Source organism: Rattus rattus, chromosome 5 (genome assembly GCF_011064425.1).
Source record: "Rattus rattus isolate New Zealand chromosome 5, Rrattus_CSIRO_v1, whole genome shotgun sequence".
Taxonomy (NCBI): domain Eukaryota; kingdom Metazoa; phylum Chordata; class Mammalia; order Rodentia; family Muridae; genus Rattus; species Rattus rattus.
In genome coordinates, this window is record NC_046158.1 from 140026185 (window position 1) to 140043218 (window position 17034).

The 17034-nt window shown below is 51.9% G+C and overlaps 1 protein-coding gene across 1 annotated transcript in view; it reads left to right on the top strand.

Moving 5' to 3' along the window:
* Positions 1-1737: 1737 nt before the first annotated feature.
* Plcg1 (phospholipase C gamma 1) overlaps positions 1738-17034 on the top strand; it is a 30581-nt gene continuing 15284 nt past the window's right edge. The window contains exon 1 of the mRNA XM_032904665.1: positions 1738-1969. Coding sequence (XP_032760556.1) covers positions 1753-1969 — 217 coding nt within the window. The 5' untranslated portion in view covers positions 1738-1752. The remainder of the gene's footprint in view (positions 1970-17034) is intronic.

Here is a 17034-nt window from a genome sequence, read left to right on the forward strand (position 1 = left end):
CAGTCTATCTCAACTTCCCTCTTAGGAATTCTGACTTTGAGGACCACCCTCAAGGGAAACAGCACACCTGTCACCATTTTAGCCTGGCAAAGCGGAAGGTGGCCCAGCTGGGTGCGTTGTCTGAACTCATACATTCACAAATGCTGGGCTCAGGAATCCCAAGGAAGCTTTTCTGCACGCTGGCTGCTGTGTGGGACTTCTCACCTCTGAAACGCAGTTAGCTATCCAGAGTTGCATGGTTGCTGTCCAACTGCTCATCACTGGTCAGACAGCAGGATCCAGGGATGCCCTCAGGCTTGCCCGTACTGTTCAGAGGAACGGCTTTTGCAAGATTGATTTTAAGTTATTCAGCAGTCACAGACAGGTGTCCTGTGTGGAGAATTGAGGGAAAGTCAGTAGCGAGAGATGAAGCGGGAGAGGCAGGGGAACGATGAAGCTGTGCTGATTTGAAGCACAGTGGGAATTCACGTACGTGACTGAAAGGATTTAATTTCATTTTATTGGTAAATTCTGAAGCACAGATACAGGCAAGACCTAAGAGGATAGTGTACAGAGAGAAGACGGGGCTTCAGGATCGCTGGTAGACTAGAGAGAGCCCCAAAGGCTCGAGGAGGGAAGACCCTCAGTGGATTATCTAGGAGTGAGGCAGAGACGAACAAAGGTTCCTGGCAAGGCGTGGGGCCTTCTAAACTCAGGGGTTCGCTGCCATACAGAGAAGGTGTAGCTGCTGGAAGGAGCCATGTGATGAGGATGGCAAGGCTGTGGCGCAGAAAATGAGATGCCTGGGTCGGGAGGTCAGGGGAGACCCAGGATTGGCGTCACCTGTCTGCGCAGAGGTGAAGCCACCAGGCAACTGGCCCAGCACTGAGTCCAGAGGAAAACAAGGCTGAGGAAAAACCAGAGCTTCGGAGACTATCAGCATGCAGGTAGGGCGAGGGCGAAGCGTGAGGAGGGCAGCGGTCCACGCGAGAGGCCTCGAAGGCCACCGGGCCCGCGTCCGAGGGTCTGAGGTGCTTGCCCACACCTGCAGGGCCTCTTCCCGAGAAGACACCCTCGAAAGCCAACCTAGGATCGGTCTGCTTAGCCCTCGCAAAAGACGTCTGTGGGGAGGGGGCGTGGCGGCGTGCTGTCACTCACGGCCCGCTAGCCAATCCACGGGTGCGCCCCTCCCCGGAGAGGGTGCGCGGAGGGCCCGCCCCCGCCGCCACCGCGGGTGTGAGGCGGCCAGCCTGGCGCGGCTCCCTCCGCCAGGCAGCCTGCCCAGGTAACCGGGTTCGGCGGGAGGGCCGGGGGTCGCGCGGCACCCTCCACTCCCTGGGAGGCGCGCACGCTGCAGTGGGGCCGGTGCGGGACGGAGGCCGGTGCGCGCAGCTGACTGACGGGCCGCAGCCTGTGGGCGGGGTTGCGTGCGTGACGGGCGGCTGTACCCCGCGTTGTGTCAGGCCTGCGCGGGGAAAGCTCGGCAGGACCGAGGTGTGTAGGTCCGCCTTCTGCGGCCTGCCCCGGGTCGCGGGGCGCAGGCGCAGCGGTGGGCGGGGGTCGTCTCTTGGAGCGCCTTTGTTCCCGGCGCGCTGAGGGCGGAGCCTCGCCCCGCCCCGCCCCCGCGCTCAGTCCCCGCCCCGCGTCCGCCCGCAGGAGCTGCCACCGGGTCCCGCTCGCCTCCCGGGCCGCCGCCTCCGCCTCCGCCTCCGCCTCCGCCTCCGCCTCCGCCGCCCCGGGCCCGCCGGCTTGCGTCGCCGAGGTCGCTGCAGCATGGCGGGCGTCGGGACCCCCTGCGCCAACGGCTGCGGGCCCGGCGCGCCCTCCGAAGCGGAGGTGCTGCACCTCTGCCGCAGCCTCGAGGTGGGCACCGTCATGACTTTGTTCTACTCTAAGAAGTCGCAGCGGCCAGAACGGAAGACCTTCCAGGTCAAGTTGGAGACGCGCCAGATCACATGGAGCCGCGGTGCGGACAAAATCGAGGGGTCCAGTAAGTGCGTTCCAGTCCGGCCTGTCTCGCGCCCGCCCGCCTCCCAAACACTTGGGCAAACTTTCGGGCCTCGCGCCTGGCGCCCCATCTCCGCCCAGTCCCTGGTGGTCACTCTGGGGCGGGTGGGGGGGCATCCGGGTCTTGGATCACCTGATAGGACACCCCCTCCCCCAGCAGGGGGGAGTGTTCCAGGCACTTTGCCCTGAGGCCTAAAAGTCCTCACTGTTTGGACAAGTGGAGTGGGATTCTGGCCCCTAGAATTGGGCGGTTGTCAGCGGCTTTGAGGGCAAGCCAAGGCAGGGAACCCCTCATCCAACCTGAGAACCTGGGGAACCGACAAGACCTTACTGACCATTGCCCTTTCTCCAGAGAGTGTTGTCTGTGAAGAACTCAGAGCTCCGGGATGGGCTTATTGGCACCAGAACCTTTGGAATCCTCATGTAGAACTTAGGCAGATGTTGGGGTAGGGCTGGTTGTGGAGCACAGCGGGCCTACTCATCTCCCTCTTGGAGACGGGGAAGAACGTGGTCCTTTGGGAGGGCGGGGTACAAAAGCTAAAACAGTGGCTGCTTTTTTAGCTCCCGTGGATGCTTTTTTTTTTTTTTTTTTTCCTGTCCCAAATCTGAGTTTTGGAGGTCCATGGCAGATGTCCAAAGCCAGAGCCGGGATTCCAGGTTGAACTACCAGATTCCTTTGCCCTTGCAGCTTTTAACGAGGAACTTGCATTCAGAAAGGTTCTCCAGTCTTGGGGTTCTCCTCTCCAGAGCTGACAGTCAGTTTGAGGTTGGGCCCTTTGTGTCGGATGTTCTAGTGACCACAGGGTGGCCCAGAGTTGCTCCCCTGGTTTCCTGTCTTAGTCTTCCCAGCCCTGAGTTTAGTGGGTTTACACAAGTCTCTGGTGGGAGTAGTGAATAAGGGATTTTGAGAAACCTCAACTCTTTCTGATAGCCATTTTCCTTGGTGTGAGGCCGGGTGGGCCCTCAGCTCTGTCCTTCCGTTTGAGGAGATGATGCATTTGCAACTCCAGGCTTTGAGATGTTTCTTGCAAAAACCCCCAAAGAGACTATGGTTGAAGAGACCTAGCCTCAGAACCAGGTCTGTGTTAGAGAAGGGGGTTGGTGTCAGGAAGTAACAACAGAGAGAAGCTCCCACAGATCTTCCTGGGTATGGTGTCTATGTGTGTAGATGGGTGAGGAGATGAGGAGGAAGGAAGGTTTCTGTGGTAAGGCAGCCATCCTCAACTACAAACTTCAGGTCTGACATAGCTGCCAAACAGAATTGGCACTTAACCATCAACAGTGGCCGGCCCCATCAGCCCTGGACTCCACTGGAAGAACATTTCAGTGATTTTTCAGTGTTGGGGGATGGTACTGCAGACAGTTCCTGTAGTCCTGAGAACATCACTCAGACATCAGGTTGCGGGCATGGCATTTTACATCTGAAGTATTTCCTGTGTTTAAGTGGTGGCATTAGTTCCCTGGTAGCTAGCTCTTGGTAACAGCTGTGTTGTAAACCGTGTGTGTGAGACCAGTAGACAGTAAGTGTAGTCCACGGTTAAAGACAGGTATGCGTTTGAAGCCTGGATGTTAGCTGTACATCACCCAGACAGATGCTTTCCTTCTCTGAGCCTTGGTTCCTCTGTGAGTTATAGAAGTGCATTTACTATAAATGGTCACTCTTGGAAGTGAGATAGTTGATGTCAAGTAAACTAAATATGTAGTAGATGTGAGCAGAGACATGGCAGATGTTTAAGGACCAGTTATTAGCAGCAGTAGCTATAGCAGATGCTTGTCCTCCTAGACCTGGGATGAGGCAGGGTGGGGGGCTCTGAGGGAGGTCTAATGTGGCTGTTAGGGGGAACAAAGGGCTTGGAGGTAGGGGGGCTGAGAGAGGTTCACATTCCCCTTAACTCATTACTCAGTAAGAAAGAGGAAACCTTCATTTTGCCGCACATCATTTACTCATTCACTCACCTGCCATGTAGAAGGTGTTTCTGTAGAGAAAGTGTTTGGAGTTTTGTACATTGGATGTCATTGTGAATTGGGGCCTGGACAGAAAGAAGGGATTTAGAGACAGAACCATCTACTCCATTTTGTCTCACTCGGGTCTTTGAGGTTGGGTGGCAGGAATACAGAGGACGTAATCTTCCCAGACCCACAAGGGTCATCCAGAGATGTGCGTGTTTTCCTTGGGTCTGGCTCTATGATTTTTGGGGTTCAGAATGAAGGCTGGCAGACTAGTCTGTGCGGACTTCACACCTTGTGAATGGATCCCCCACCGGAGCCTTGCCCCACTTCTGCCCACATGCACCTCACTGCCTTGGTGGGTTCCCAAACCTGCAGCCTCCTGCAGCTTGTGAAAAGGATTGAGTTGCCAGCCGGAACCCCTACTGCTGTCTGGTCTCTTGTTCAAATACCCCAGGTATTTTGACTTTTTGCTGATAACCTCAACCCTGCCTGAAGCCAGGCCAGAGAGGAAGACAACGGCTGCCTGCTGTCAGGGTGCTCACGGATCTTGAGTTCTCTCACTGTGGCATTGTGAAACTAGTTAGCACCTTCTGATGTCTGAGGCAGCTTGAAGCTGACTGGAGTCAGGCTGGTGTCTGGCATTTGTGTTGCAGAATCTAGTGAGTTGAGAGCACGCATGGACTTCCTGCCCAGTGCTGAACACAGGTCTCACTCTGACCGCATGGCCAGTCCTCACGGGCTCTGCTCCCAGGTTGTGTCGATGGTAGGCCGTGGTCTCATGTTTTCTGTAGTCTTTGTCGCCCCTTGCGAAGAGAAACCTCCATTTGCAGGCAGAGAGCATCTGCATCCTAGACGTCCTCCCAGGCTCCGACTCCGTACCTTTCCCTATATAATTCCCATAGTGAGATAGCTCAGTCCTATACTTGGCGAGGTTGTCCAGTTAAGGGCCACTGTTGGCACAGTAGCTCCAAGTAGAGACTCTAAAGGTATGCTGTGTTTGTGGTGAATCTGGAGTACCAAGAGGCCTGCTGTGAGGGTGGGCCCGTGGCACCTAAGAGTGCTCTGCAGATGTCGCCCTCCAGGATTCCTTTTTGCTGGCTCCCAGAGAGAACAGCACAGAAGCATGTGCCTGGATCTCCAGAGCTAGCCATTCCCGCCATGTGTTTCCTCCTTGACTGTCATTTTTCCAGGGGAAGCCAGACCTCTTACTGTTTCCTCAGTACCCCAGGTCCCCCGTTCAGGGGACTTTTAACAAAGTTGAGCAAACCCTGTACCAGGAAGCCCAACACTCCAGCTTCTCCTGGGACTTTGTGTCCAGAAGGGGAGATCTGCATAGATGTGTAGACTTGAGTTGGAGTTCAGAGGACTTGGTCACCAGCATTGCTTCAAGTGGCCCTTTGGAACGATGGGCATCTGTCTGTTCAGTAAATGTTTTTGCATACCCCTTATTTGACTTGTGGAGGAGACAAGAGCAGACCATGGTGATGAGAAGAATGGACTTCGTACAGAGTAGGAAAGCACTGGGCAGTGAACACACACTGGCCACAACTCGCCTGCTCTGTGACCTCCAACCGATGACGTATCCTTCTGAGCTTCTCATCTGTGAACAGTACCAACTTCAAGGTTCCTGAGGCTTGAAGGAGTGCTTGTATGAAGTACTAGGCACCGAGGGTGGTGTGGGTGAACACGCTTAATGTGTGGGATCTGACAGGAGAGAAGTAGGCGTGAGTCCCCAGAAGGGCCAGCTTAGAAGGAGAGTAGATGTGTCTACTGCAGTCAGGGGCTGGTGCCTAGCACCAGGTCCTTTGATGAAGGGCATGAAGCTGCAGTTCTCAGCAGGGCCTCCATGATCAGGGCTTTCTGCTGCCATGGGCATTGGTGTGGAGAGAAGGCAGTTGGCTGGGAGTGGCTGCTTGGACATCAGGGTTTGTCTCTAAGCCAGCTCAACACTTGAGTTGGCCTCTCTGTCTGAATGATAGGGGAGGCCCAGTCTTCCAGGAAGTGCTGTGACAGAGCCCAGAGCCCAGGGCTGCATCCGCTTCTATTAACTCAGAGTGTCTCTTTCACTTTCTCCTTTCCTATGGGACATGCTTTCAAGGACAGTGAATCCTCAATGGAGCACACTGGAGGAAGTGGTAGGGCCTGAGGTTACAGAAGCCTGTGTTGGGTCTTGCTGTTAGGCGATTGACTCTCCCCTTCTCTGCTCTCTCATGGGGAGAGGTCAGCGTCCACCTCAGGAGTCTTTGGAAAGGTGTTGGGGAGGAGGACATGAGTGTTCTGGTGTACCGTGTAACCAAGTAGAGTGCTCCGCTGCCGTGGAGGAATCTCTGATAATGACCGAGGACACCTCTGTGTCCTACCCTCTAGGTAACTGAGCCGTGAACATGTGTGGCTAGAGGCAGTGTGTTCTTGTGACCCCCGTAAGTGGCTTCTTAGCTTACTGGACTGTTGGATAAAACAGTTCTTAGCCAGGTATGGCAAGTTCAAGGCCATCTTGGCTACACACTTGAGTTATGTGTAGACCAGCCTGGGCTACAAGTGAGTTCAGTCTCAAAAAACCAAAAAACCAAAAGCTAGACAACCAACCTCCTCATAGAGTTACAGGCGAAAGTTAATGAAGTAAGATTGCATCTAAGCCTAAGAGATGTTTGAGAAATGGCCAGCAGCACATTTGACACCTGGGGCTTAGTCACGCCTTCCCTTTGTCCTCTTGTTAGTTAAAGCAGAGTTCTGCTTTCCACTGGGGTGTGGCTGGAAGCCTGTTGTCTCCTTGGGTTTGGGGACTGGGAAGGAAGGCTCTGGTGTTTGAATAATGTTCTGGGAGTGCGCTCTGCATAGCCCTGTGCTTCCAGGAAAGCAGTTGATTGTCCCTGCTACAGATAATAGGAAACAAAGGTCCCCGGAGTAAGGCCATGGAGCATACAGAGTTAAGTGTGGGATTTTTGCTGTGGTATTGTTTGTTCTCCTACTCTAAGTTATAACACTAAGGTGGACCGTTTGTAGATATTTGACCTCTGCTCTATACTCTGCTAACGTGTGTACCCAGCCCAGGCTTTTGTCAGGGGACAAGCTAGACTCATTGCTGCTATACCACTCTCCAGTCTTGTCCTGGGCATGGCACTTACATAGACAGCTGGGCTAGCCTTCCCAGACCTTCCCCTCCTACAGTGAAGGCTGTCTGACATGGAAGCCAGAGTGCCTCATTTCTGGACTTAGCCCTACTATACTAGTTCTTGGTAACAGCCTCTACAGAGAAAAGAGTCACACGGTTCCCCTCACAACAGAGTCCATTGTACCTCCATTTCTGTGTTCCTATATCCATTCATCAGATTTTGGGTGGGCCTAGCTGCCTTGTTGGGGGTGGGTGTTGGGGTGAGGTTCCTCTTGCTTCTGCCAGTTTATGGTAGCATTTGACTAGGTTGCCTTCATGTCAGCCTAGCCACTTTCTTTAAAAAGGAAGGGAAGGGAGGAGAGGTGGCTCAGTGGTTAGAGCACTGACTGCTGTTCCAGAGGCCCCAGGTTGTGATTTCCTATCTTCTGTAACCTCAATCCTAGCAGGAAATCTGATGCCCTCTTCTGGCCTCTTTAGGCACTGCATACATGTGATGAGTATTTATTCATGCGTATAGAATAACAATAAATCTCAATATAAAAGAACTGTGGCTTCCTTGGGCTTCACTGGATCACTGAACAAGCAAGGTGTCATATGTGCTCTGGCTTCTCACTGTGGCAAGCGCTGTAAAGTCTAGTATCGAACATACAGTTAGGGCAAAACCAGCCAGACAAATAATTACAGGGTGTGGTGTGGTGAGTGCTGGAAGGAAACAAGCACGGGCCGCTCTGTCTGAAGGATGTTGAGGGCATGCTGCAAGGACAAAGGCCCGACCTCGGACTGGTGGTTTAAAGGTTCATTTGTCATTTATGTCTCCTTCCGTCCATCTAAGCCACATCACTGTCTCTGGAGAGTGGCCTCAGTGGTCGAGGGCAGGTCTGTAGTGCAGATCTGATCACTGTGGGCAAACTAAGCTAGAGAGGAATCTGGAGCCTAGTGGCTAGAAAAAGGGTTTCTCTGTAAAGCTGGGTACAGAGTGTGTGACTTTGGAGAGACAGAATTTAGACTTCTATAATGTCCCCCTTAGCCTTGCTTGAGCCCCCTAAGCATCATCTGTGTGGCCTTAGTGTTTCCCTGGTAGCCACAGAATCGGAGCTTCTTAGAGCCTCTTATCATGGTTGCTCCTACAGCCCCACAGAACTGGAGACCCAGGCTCCTAGAGGCTTCTGGAGACTGCTTATTGGCCCCCAGAGAGTGCTGGGCCATGAGCTGAGTGCTGGGGAGAGTTGGTGGGCACCATGGAGTTGGTCTCCACTTGAATTCCTGGCTTAGCCCTTGGTGCTCTCATGCTCTCTTTTCTAGAAGAGGTCTGAGATAGTGCTGGGCTAGCCTTTGAGAGGCTGAGGTGGCTTGGTGCCCAGGCACAAGTGTTTGTGCTCTGCTCTCACCTCCTGGGCCCATCCTGGGGGAAGCAGGGAGGCTGCTTTTTATAGCTGCAGAGGGGCTTTGTACAGGCTCTGCTACTTCCTTCCCGCTCTTGCCCTTCCCGTGTTGGCCAGGGGCCCTGGCTTCAGCGAAATTCAGGACTAAATGGGTGAGACCTTCTCCAGCAGAAGACTGGCATCTTCTCTACTGAGCCCAGGCCTGGCAGAGAGGAGATGGATAAGCAAGAAAAAGAGATGGCCCAGTCCTTGACCCTGGGGAGTTTGAAACCCAGAAGCAGATGTGAGCCCAGGGCTCACAGGAGACAGTACTGACTTAAAGTGCTGAGAGCTGAGCCCAGGGCCCTAGATCTTTCTGGCAGCCTATCTTTTCCTGTATAGCCTCTTCCCTATTGATTGGCACGTCAGCACAGGGTAGCGGCTCTTGAAGTGAAGCAGAACATAGACACTAGGAAGAGTTTACGGAGCCAACTGGTGATAGAACTCGGAGCCCACAGCAGGTTTGATACCACGTGTTTGTGGATCTAATTTGTCTTCAGCTTAAGTGGGGCATTCATTTCGGATTGACCTCCTGGAGCTATGGCTGAGTTAAAAGCCTTGTAGAGTGATTCTTGGGGACATGTGTACCTGAGAGTCAGAGAGGCCTTGGCTTGGCCATAGCTGTGGTAAGAATAAGGTCTTGACAATATAGTTTCTGTCTGTAGGTAGATGTGAGTGTGTGGGGAGATTCCAGTCTCAGGCCCAGATAGTGGGCCTAAGTTCTAGAGTGGTTAGCCCGAGAAAGAGCAGAGGAAAGCCTCTGTTAGCCCACAGGTTCCTCAGCCTCAGGTGGTGGTAGGGTCAGCACAGGTGTGGAGTCCCTTCCTTGGGCAGCTTAGGGGTTGGCACAGGCAGGATGGTTCTTCTCTAAAGCTCTGCAGCCACCTAATGATCTCACCTGAAGCCTCACATACTGGAGGCAGCTTTTCTTTTCCTGCCCCAGTCACTTCCTCACCCGCAACAGTGAAAGAGTGTAATGTGCTTGTGTTGGGTTCCTTCTTGGAACCACTTGGCATTATCTACCAGGGAGGCGCAGAAGGTAACAGTGGCATTTTATGAGGGGTTTTGGGGAAAGGCCTCTTGAGTCCAGTGCTATGGAGAGGCTGGGCCGTGAAGCTTCAAAGCAGGAAAACCTCCTAGGATATAAAGAAATAAGTCTTCGGTCACCAACCCCAACTTGATGACTTCCTTTGTCTTTGAGAATTACCTACTTGTACAAGCCAGTAGTAAGAGTAGCTCAGTCCTTTTGGCAGGGGAAGCCCCTCCCCCCCGCTTGTCTCCTCTTCAGTCTGGAGCTGCTTTCTTTGTGGTAGAGAGGGCCCAGATTTTCCTTTCTCCTCCTGACCATTGTTGGTCCTCTGCCCTTTGGGAGGGGCATACAATAGGCAGGGCAGCAGAGAGGCCTGGGACTGAGGCTGTGAGCTCTGTCTTGTCTGCTGGCAGGAGCATGTCGGTCAGCCAAGACTCTCATTATAGTCTTTCTTTGTACACATGTTAAGTTTCTGCTAGGTATAGAGCAGTGAAGATGATAGACATAGTTCGTGTCCTCAAGGAATTTACAACAAAACAGTCAGACAGCCCTAGAGCAACATAGGAGAACTGAGAGACAGCTCGTTGAGGGGGAAACACACTTGCCGAGCAAGCCTGCAGCCTTTGATCACTGGAACCTGTAGTTGTTCTCTGGCCTCCGTAGTGTTATGGGATGTGTGCACCCCACACACACACACACACACACACACACACACACACACACCACCACCACCAACAACAACAACAACAATAATAATAATAGAACTTAAAACACACATAAGGCTTTTGTTACTAGTGCCATAAAGCAGGCTGGAGTCCTGCCATCCTCCCTGTGTTGTTCCCACTTGGCTGCTTCCCACAGGGATCCCAAGGCACAGCCAGGGGCACATTGGCTTGGCTTAGAGATATCGTTGGCTCTGCCCCTTGCCAACTGTCACCTTGGGTATGATCATTGACCACTCTGTGCTCAGTGTCCTTGATGGTAATGGGAACCCTAAAACTTGTTTCACAGTATTAGCTGTAAGGGTGAAGCAGTTCCGTTTAATTAAGAGCTGGATGTAACATGCGAAGCAAACAGGCCAGAGATGAGTGACAGGACACCAGATGCTGCTCTTGCTGCTGCTGCCCTCCCCACCCAGCAGAGGCGACAAACCTCATCCTCTGTGCTTTGCAGTTTCTGAGAACTGTCTGCAGGCTGCTTAACATAAGCTGGTAGCGTGAGGCAGACCTAATCCTTCCTCCCATGGCTGAGCTCTAGCACCCAGTTGATGTCCTTACAGGGGCTCATTATGAGTAGCAGTCAGCTGGACTGAGAAACATGGAAATCAAAGACACTTGGAACAGTATGTTGTGAGGTCAGGAGACAGCTTGTTGGAGTTGGTTCTCTCCTTCTGCCATGTGGGTCCTGGGGACTGAACTCAGGTCATCAGACTTGGCAGCCGGTGCCTTCTGCTTGAGTCATTTTGCTAGGTCTGAGAAAAGAGAGCCATGACGGGTGGTAGTGAAGTTTTCAGTTCACATTGTTGCTGTACACAGGAGCATAGCCAGGAACCTAGGGTTTGGGATGAGAGAAGATAATATTTGCTTTGAAGTGTGTGTGTGTGTGTGTATGTCTGTCTGTCTGTGATCCTTAGGTGGACAGGTAGGAAAGGAAATGAGCAGTTGGGAGTGTAGTACTAGACATTTAGAGGGTAGAGATGTTTTGCGAATTGTTTATCAGAAGGAGTTAAAGCTGAGGACATGGCTATCATTGAGGAGAAAGCAGAGCACAAGAACAGAGGCCCGTGGCCCATGTTTAATTGGGTCGGCCTTTAGCACACAAAGAAGCAGGAAAGGCTGGGTAAGGTTGTGTGGAAAAAGTCAAGAGCAGAGCACCAAATAGAAGGGAGGCTGTGCACACAGCACCACAGATGTCTCCCCACTGTTCCATTCTTCGCATGACCTCATAGTTATCTGCTTCCCCATCTGTTTCCTCCGTCAGCCTGGGATTTTCTGAAGGGCAGGAACTCAGTACCCATTGATCTGTTTCCCCAGGACCCAACTTAGATAGATGCCTGGTAACTAACAGAGTCATGGATTGAGTAAATGAGCTTCAGGTGACTGAGCTCTCTTCTGGCTCTGTGTTCTCTGTGGGGCCTTCTTTCTCTTCCTTCCTTCTTCCTTTGGGACTTACATATGCTGTTACCATTTGAAATAAACTATGTTTTAGGAAAGAGGGCTTCCTGCCTGTGCAGTGGGAAGCCTTCTGTGATCTCCTTTGTCTCCATGTACCCATTGTCAGGGTTGGTACTATCATGAACCTCCAGAACGCCCATCTGCCATGAATCGCCAAGGGGTCCCATCCCTCATTTGCCTAAACAGGAAAGTCACCTAGACCCTGGTCTCTAGGTGGCCTTGTATATTGGTGAGGATTGTGTGCTGAAGCAGTTGATACCAAGCATGGCGTGTACTGGGAGACTGTGGACCTCTATCCAGCTGTCTGAATGGCTGTTTCCTGTTTACCAAGGTAGGAAAGAAAGAAGCTGAATGCAGTTAGGCTGAGCTGCTCTTCCTGGTCAGGTGTTGGAGGCAGTGTTGTGGGTGTACACTGGTTTGTCTGTGGTTCTGAGGAGGGGTCACTGCTCCTTTCCTCTGCAGTTGCTGGTGTGGCAGCAGCTGCACAGGCACAGGAGGAGAGTGTGTCTTGTCACCATCGGCTCTTTGCCATGTGACCCTGTGGGGGATATTTTCTGTGAAAGTGGCTGTTTGGAAAGTGGCTTCGTTGGAGGTGGGGATGCTAGGACCTGAGTTCTGGTCCAGAGTCGTGAGTCTAAGTTAAGGTTTGGGGTTTTGTGGCTTGGCTCCCTGGGACTGTTGTAGTAAAGACCCCTAAAAGGTTTAGTGTCCCATTCGTTTTATTCTCTTTCTCTGGTGTTCCTGCTGGTGAACTCTGACTGGATTACAGAATACTTAGCAACAACATCCATCTCTGCAGTGGGTGCACAGCGTGCTTGGCCCACTCTGATGGGCAAGAGAGCTGATGACAAGCGTGTGCCTATCCTGATGTCTGGGAAGAGTCTGCCTTCAGGAACCAAGCACTAGACGAGCCCTCTTCCCCGTTTCTCAAGCTGACTAGCTGTCTGCCATTTAGCTTCTCCCTGTGACAGTACTGTTTCTTCTGCCTACTCAAGTCCTGTCTGAAGCATAAGAACCTATTCTACAGAAGAAGTGGGCTCTCACCCAGCCCTGAGTGCTACCTTCCTGGCTGTCAGAGTACTTGGGGTTAGTTCTCATCTGGGGCGCCCCGGATGAGAAGTCTTTTAGACACTGGCATGTCTAAAGGTTCTTGCTGTCTGTGTAAGCATCCTCCAAATGCTACCCTCTGAGTAAGGCTGGTCTCTAGACTCAGGGTCTCCAGCTAGGAGTTTGTCCCTGGGTTGAGGAAGGCAAAAAGGAGAAGAAAGGAGATGGAACAGGAACTCTTCCCGAGTCCCTGCCTCATCAGACAAACTTTGATTTTACTAATTTAGTCTTGTGTCATCTGCCTCAGATCATAGAGAGGCAGCAAGCACACTTCAACTCCCACCAAAGCAAAATAGAAGATTGAAATGAGGGGACAGGTCAGGGCTGGTGCTCCCCAGTTGATGTGAGGTTCTGACCATCCAGAAAGGAGAACTGTTCATCTTTGCAATTTCAGACCTGTTGGTCTCTCTCTTCTTTTCTTCTGGACTGTACTTGTGGGGTACACATGCCTACACTGTGGAGAGTGCTAGAGACTCAAGAAATAGTGTCTGTAGCTCACCTTTGCACATAGTAATCAATAAGACCTGTGCCACACAGAGCACTCATCTTGTAAGGCCTAATTGTAAGCTGGGAATAACTGCTTGGGTTCTTTTTCAGGTGGCCTTTATCTTCAAAAACTCTCTTAGAGGTTTTGAGTTTGCCCTCTGAGCAGAGCCCTGGCAGGCAGCTGTGTCATCTCCCCTAGGGCTGTCTTTCACAGGACTCATGTCAATAACACCGGACACACAGGCAGGTGCTTCTCAGCAAGGCCCTTACCTTGTGAAGTGAGAAGAAGTCTGTTTTCCAGCTTGGGAAACTGAATTTGAGATCATGAAAGCCTATGAGAACCTCACAGCTGGAATTGAAAGGCCCTATGGTTCTTGGTTCTTCCTGCTAGGCCTGGCAGCTTCAGGAACAGATATCTGGTCAGGGTGGGTTCCCTGAGGTGTAGGAGTAGGAAGGTCTCCATTAGGGACACTGAGGAGCACAGACCACCAGGATTCTGCCTGGTGTACCAGACCGTCTGGCCTTAGAGCTACCATGTGACATTAGTCCCTGGCATAAGTGTGGGTGGTTCCTCATTATTCAGATCCTTTGAGAAGAGCCTGTCACAGTAGCTCACACCTAGGGATCTCAGCACTCTGGAGGCTGAGTCTGGAGAACTACAAGACCCAGGGCTATCAAAGGATAGAAACAAGCAACAACAGAAAAACCAAGTCCTGGTTTCATCATAAGCGTTTATAAAGATAAGTGTGAAGGACTGGCTGTCCCTTCTTCCCAGGCAGCCAGGCCATTCTCAAGCCTGGGTAAGCCTTCTCACTTGGCCCAGAGCCCTTGTCCTTGGAGGAGTACATACATCAAAGCTCCTGACAGGTGGTGCTAGCTAGGCCGTGCCCATTCAGGTTATGGTAAGCCTGCAGTTGGGCCATTGTAACATCATGGTCCCCTGGATGTGGACAGATCTGTCCTTGTCTTCAGCACATATCTTCTTTTCACTTCCCAGTCCCTGGATGTCAGGACCTCAGTGTGCTGGACTTACACTAATGTTCCTCCAAATGCTGTTCTCCCACAGTCTTTAGGGGGAAGGGAATGCTGGCTCATGGGTCTTCCAGGCATAGGGAATGAGTATCTAAGCAGTTGCAAACAGCGCTTGCTGACACACAGTCATTCCTAACACACAGAAGGTCTCACCCAGACAGTGGCTGGACTGGCAAAGTCATCCTTTTCTCTTGTGCAACTAAAGCAGAGCTGTGTCTGATGAAGGAGTCTCTTTCCTGTGACGGCAGCTCCTGGGAATGAGCCTGGGCTTCCTCTCTGTCCTGAGACACAGACTATGCTCTCATGGCCTAGCAGGCTATTTCATTGCTCTCAGGTCCTTCTCAGTCTGCTTCTAACTTCACAGACTTAGAGGGCATCAGGGCCTTGCTGCTGTCTCCTTATGGGAAGAGGAAGAAGGGAATCAGTATGACCAGTGTGGGCTTAGAAGAGTGATGACCCTGGCCTCCCTCTATGCCTTCCTGGTTCCTATTTAATCATATGTCTGTCCTAACTTCAGACTGTGCAAATGTGTCTGGAACACAGAGCAGGCTAGAGCTCACCTGGGCCTACTTGGTTCTGTGCACATATACACATGTGCATATGTGTGTGCACACACCATCCACATGTGCACGTGTGTGTGTGTGTGTGTGTGTGTGTGTGTGTGTGTGTGTGTGTGTGTGTGTGTAGGGGAAGCACAGGTGACCTACCCATGAGCCTTAGACAGACCTCACAGCTGCCTGTCCTGTGGGGGCAGCAGCAGGAATGACCTTAACTGTGGGTCATGTAGATATGTGTGCACGTACACACATGGACGAATGTGTAGGAGGGGTTTGATAGCTTTGCACTGGAAGATATTCTAGCTTCTGTTTCAAAGGGCAGAGTTTTGTGGTGGTCGTGTGGTATGTGATGTAGGTATTTCCTCCTAATGGAAGCTCTTCCTCCTTCCACCTTTGGAAACTGTATTGTCAAGCTGTATTGTAGCTTTGTGACCCAGCTCTCCCGCCCTCTAGAATTCTAGAACTGAGTAGAAAGCCCCCGTTTTACTCCACCCACCCCCCATGCCTTTTTACTCACCAGATCCATGAGCCTGCATTTTTCTCATTTTTGCATTCAGTGGGTACTGGAAGGGGCTCTGCCTCCCCTGGAGTGTGAGGAACGTGCATTTATTTCATAGCAGCCTGAGGCATTGACTGGGTGATTACTGTAGGATGGAGCTTCCCATTGGATCTCCAGTAGGAGACAATCCAGTGTTAGAACTGGCCTGGCCAGGATCCAGGATGCAATGGAGGAGGAGCATGGGCTGTTCTTGCTGTAGGTCTGACTTGGGTTGGAAGGATCAGAGAGAGGGAAGACAAAAGCTCAAGGTGAATCTGAGCCCCATCATGAGAAAAGGCTGAAAAGGGAGTTGGTTCATGTAGGTTAGTAGCTGTTCACAGGAGGGACATGAGTGGGCCTACAGGACCAGGTGTCCAAACAGTGTTTTATGGTTCAGAAGAGTCAGGAAGGAAAGCTAGCTGATGAGAACTGTGGCCACCAACAGGAAAGTTCAGACTTCCTGCTGGAAAATAGAACTGGGAGCTTTGCTGAGGGGACAGAATTGGGGGCCAGTGCTGTTTGTGATAGCAGAGCTGGGGACAGGACCACAAGTGTTGCCATTTTTTCAGGTGGGACAGATGAGGCAATGTGGCTGACTCAAGGGACAAGTAAGGAGACTTCTGGGTGCTGGTTGGAGCCTTTGGGATGTTCCAGCCATGCTGGTGTTTAGAACTAGAATCTAAGCGGAATTTACTTAGGAGGAGGACTGGTCAGAACATTTTAAGGAGTTCCCAAGCTGAGGGAAAGCACGCTGAAGCCTGAATCTCTTCTTGGGCCGAGTGTTTTCTTCTGTCTGGGCTCCCATCGAGTTCAAGGATGAGTGGGTGTACAGTCAGGGCAGCTGTCGCAGGACCTCTCAGACCCTCTGAGAGCCCACATTGGGGCAAGTGCTGGCCAAGGAACAGCTCCCTTCTTGTGGGGCACACAGTTTCCATGCTTTGGGGGTGGGGCACTTTCGGTCTCTCCAGCATCTTCTCTGATGCTTTTAATCACCCTTCCTTCCCAAGTGTAGCGGCCGATTGGGGCAGTTGTCTCTGCTCAGACTTACGGCTACTGTGATATAGAGCTAGAATCTGACCCATGAAGCCCACTACTCCATAACCCTGAGAAACTGAGTCAGACCTTCGCTCTTTTGTCGGTCAGACTACAACTGGGAGGAGTAAATGCGTCACTGGCTCACTTGCTCTGTCACTCGGGTTGATATAGCTATTCCAGTCATTTACCTCTCATGTACTTGTCTCACCTTTGCTTGTGAAAGTAGGAGAATAGTTGAGAATCTCTGTGTAACTGAGATAAGGATACCAAGCCACACAGTGTAGCCATTCTTGGACAGCCTTGGCCTACCAGAACTTGGCCTTTTGCTAAGTCTTGTGTGGGCATGTCTGGGGTGTGGGTCATTTCAGGATTTGCCGGTTTTCTGGACCTGATCCATGGTTTCTGAGACCAATCTAGACTTGCCCAGCCTGGGATTTCCAGTTGGGTCTGCACATGTGTTAGAAAGTGATCAGCGGGGACCTGACTCTGTATCCCTGTTCCTCAGGAGTCCAGCTCTTCCCAGGTCTAAGTGTATAGCCTGTACTTCAGCCATGGAACGGAGATGGGGCAGGGATAAGGCACACACTCCCCCCGCCCCTGTCCCCA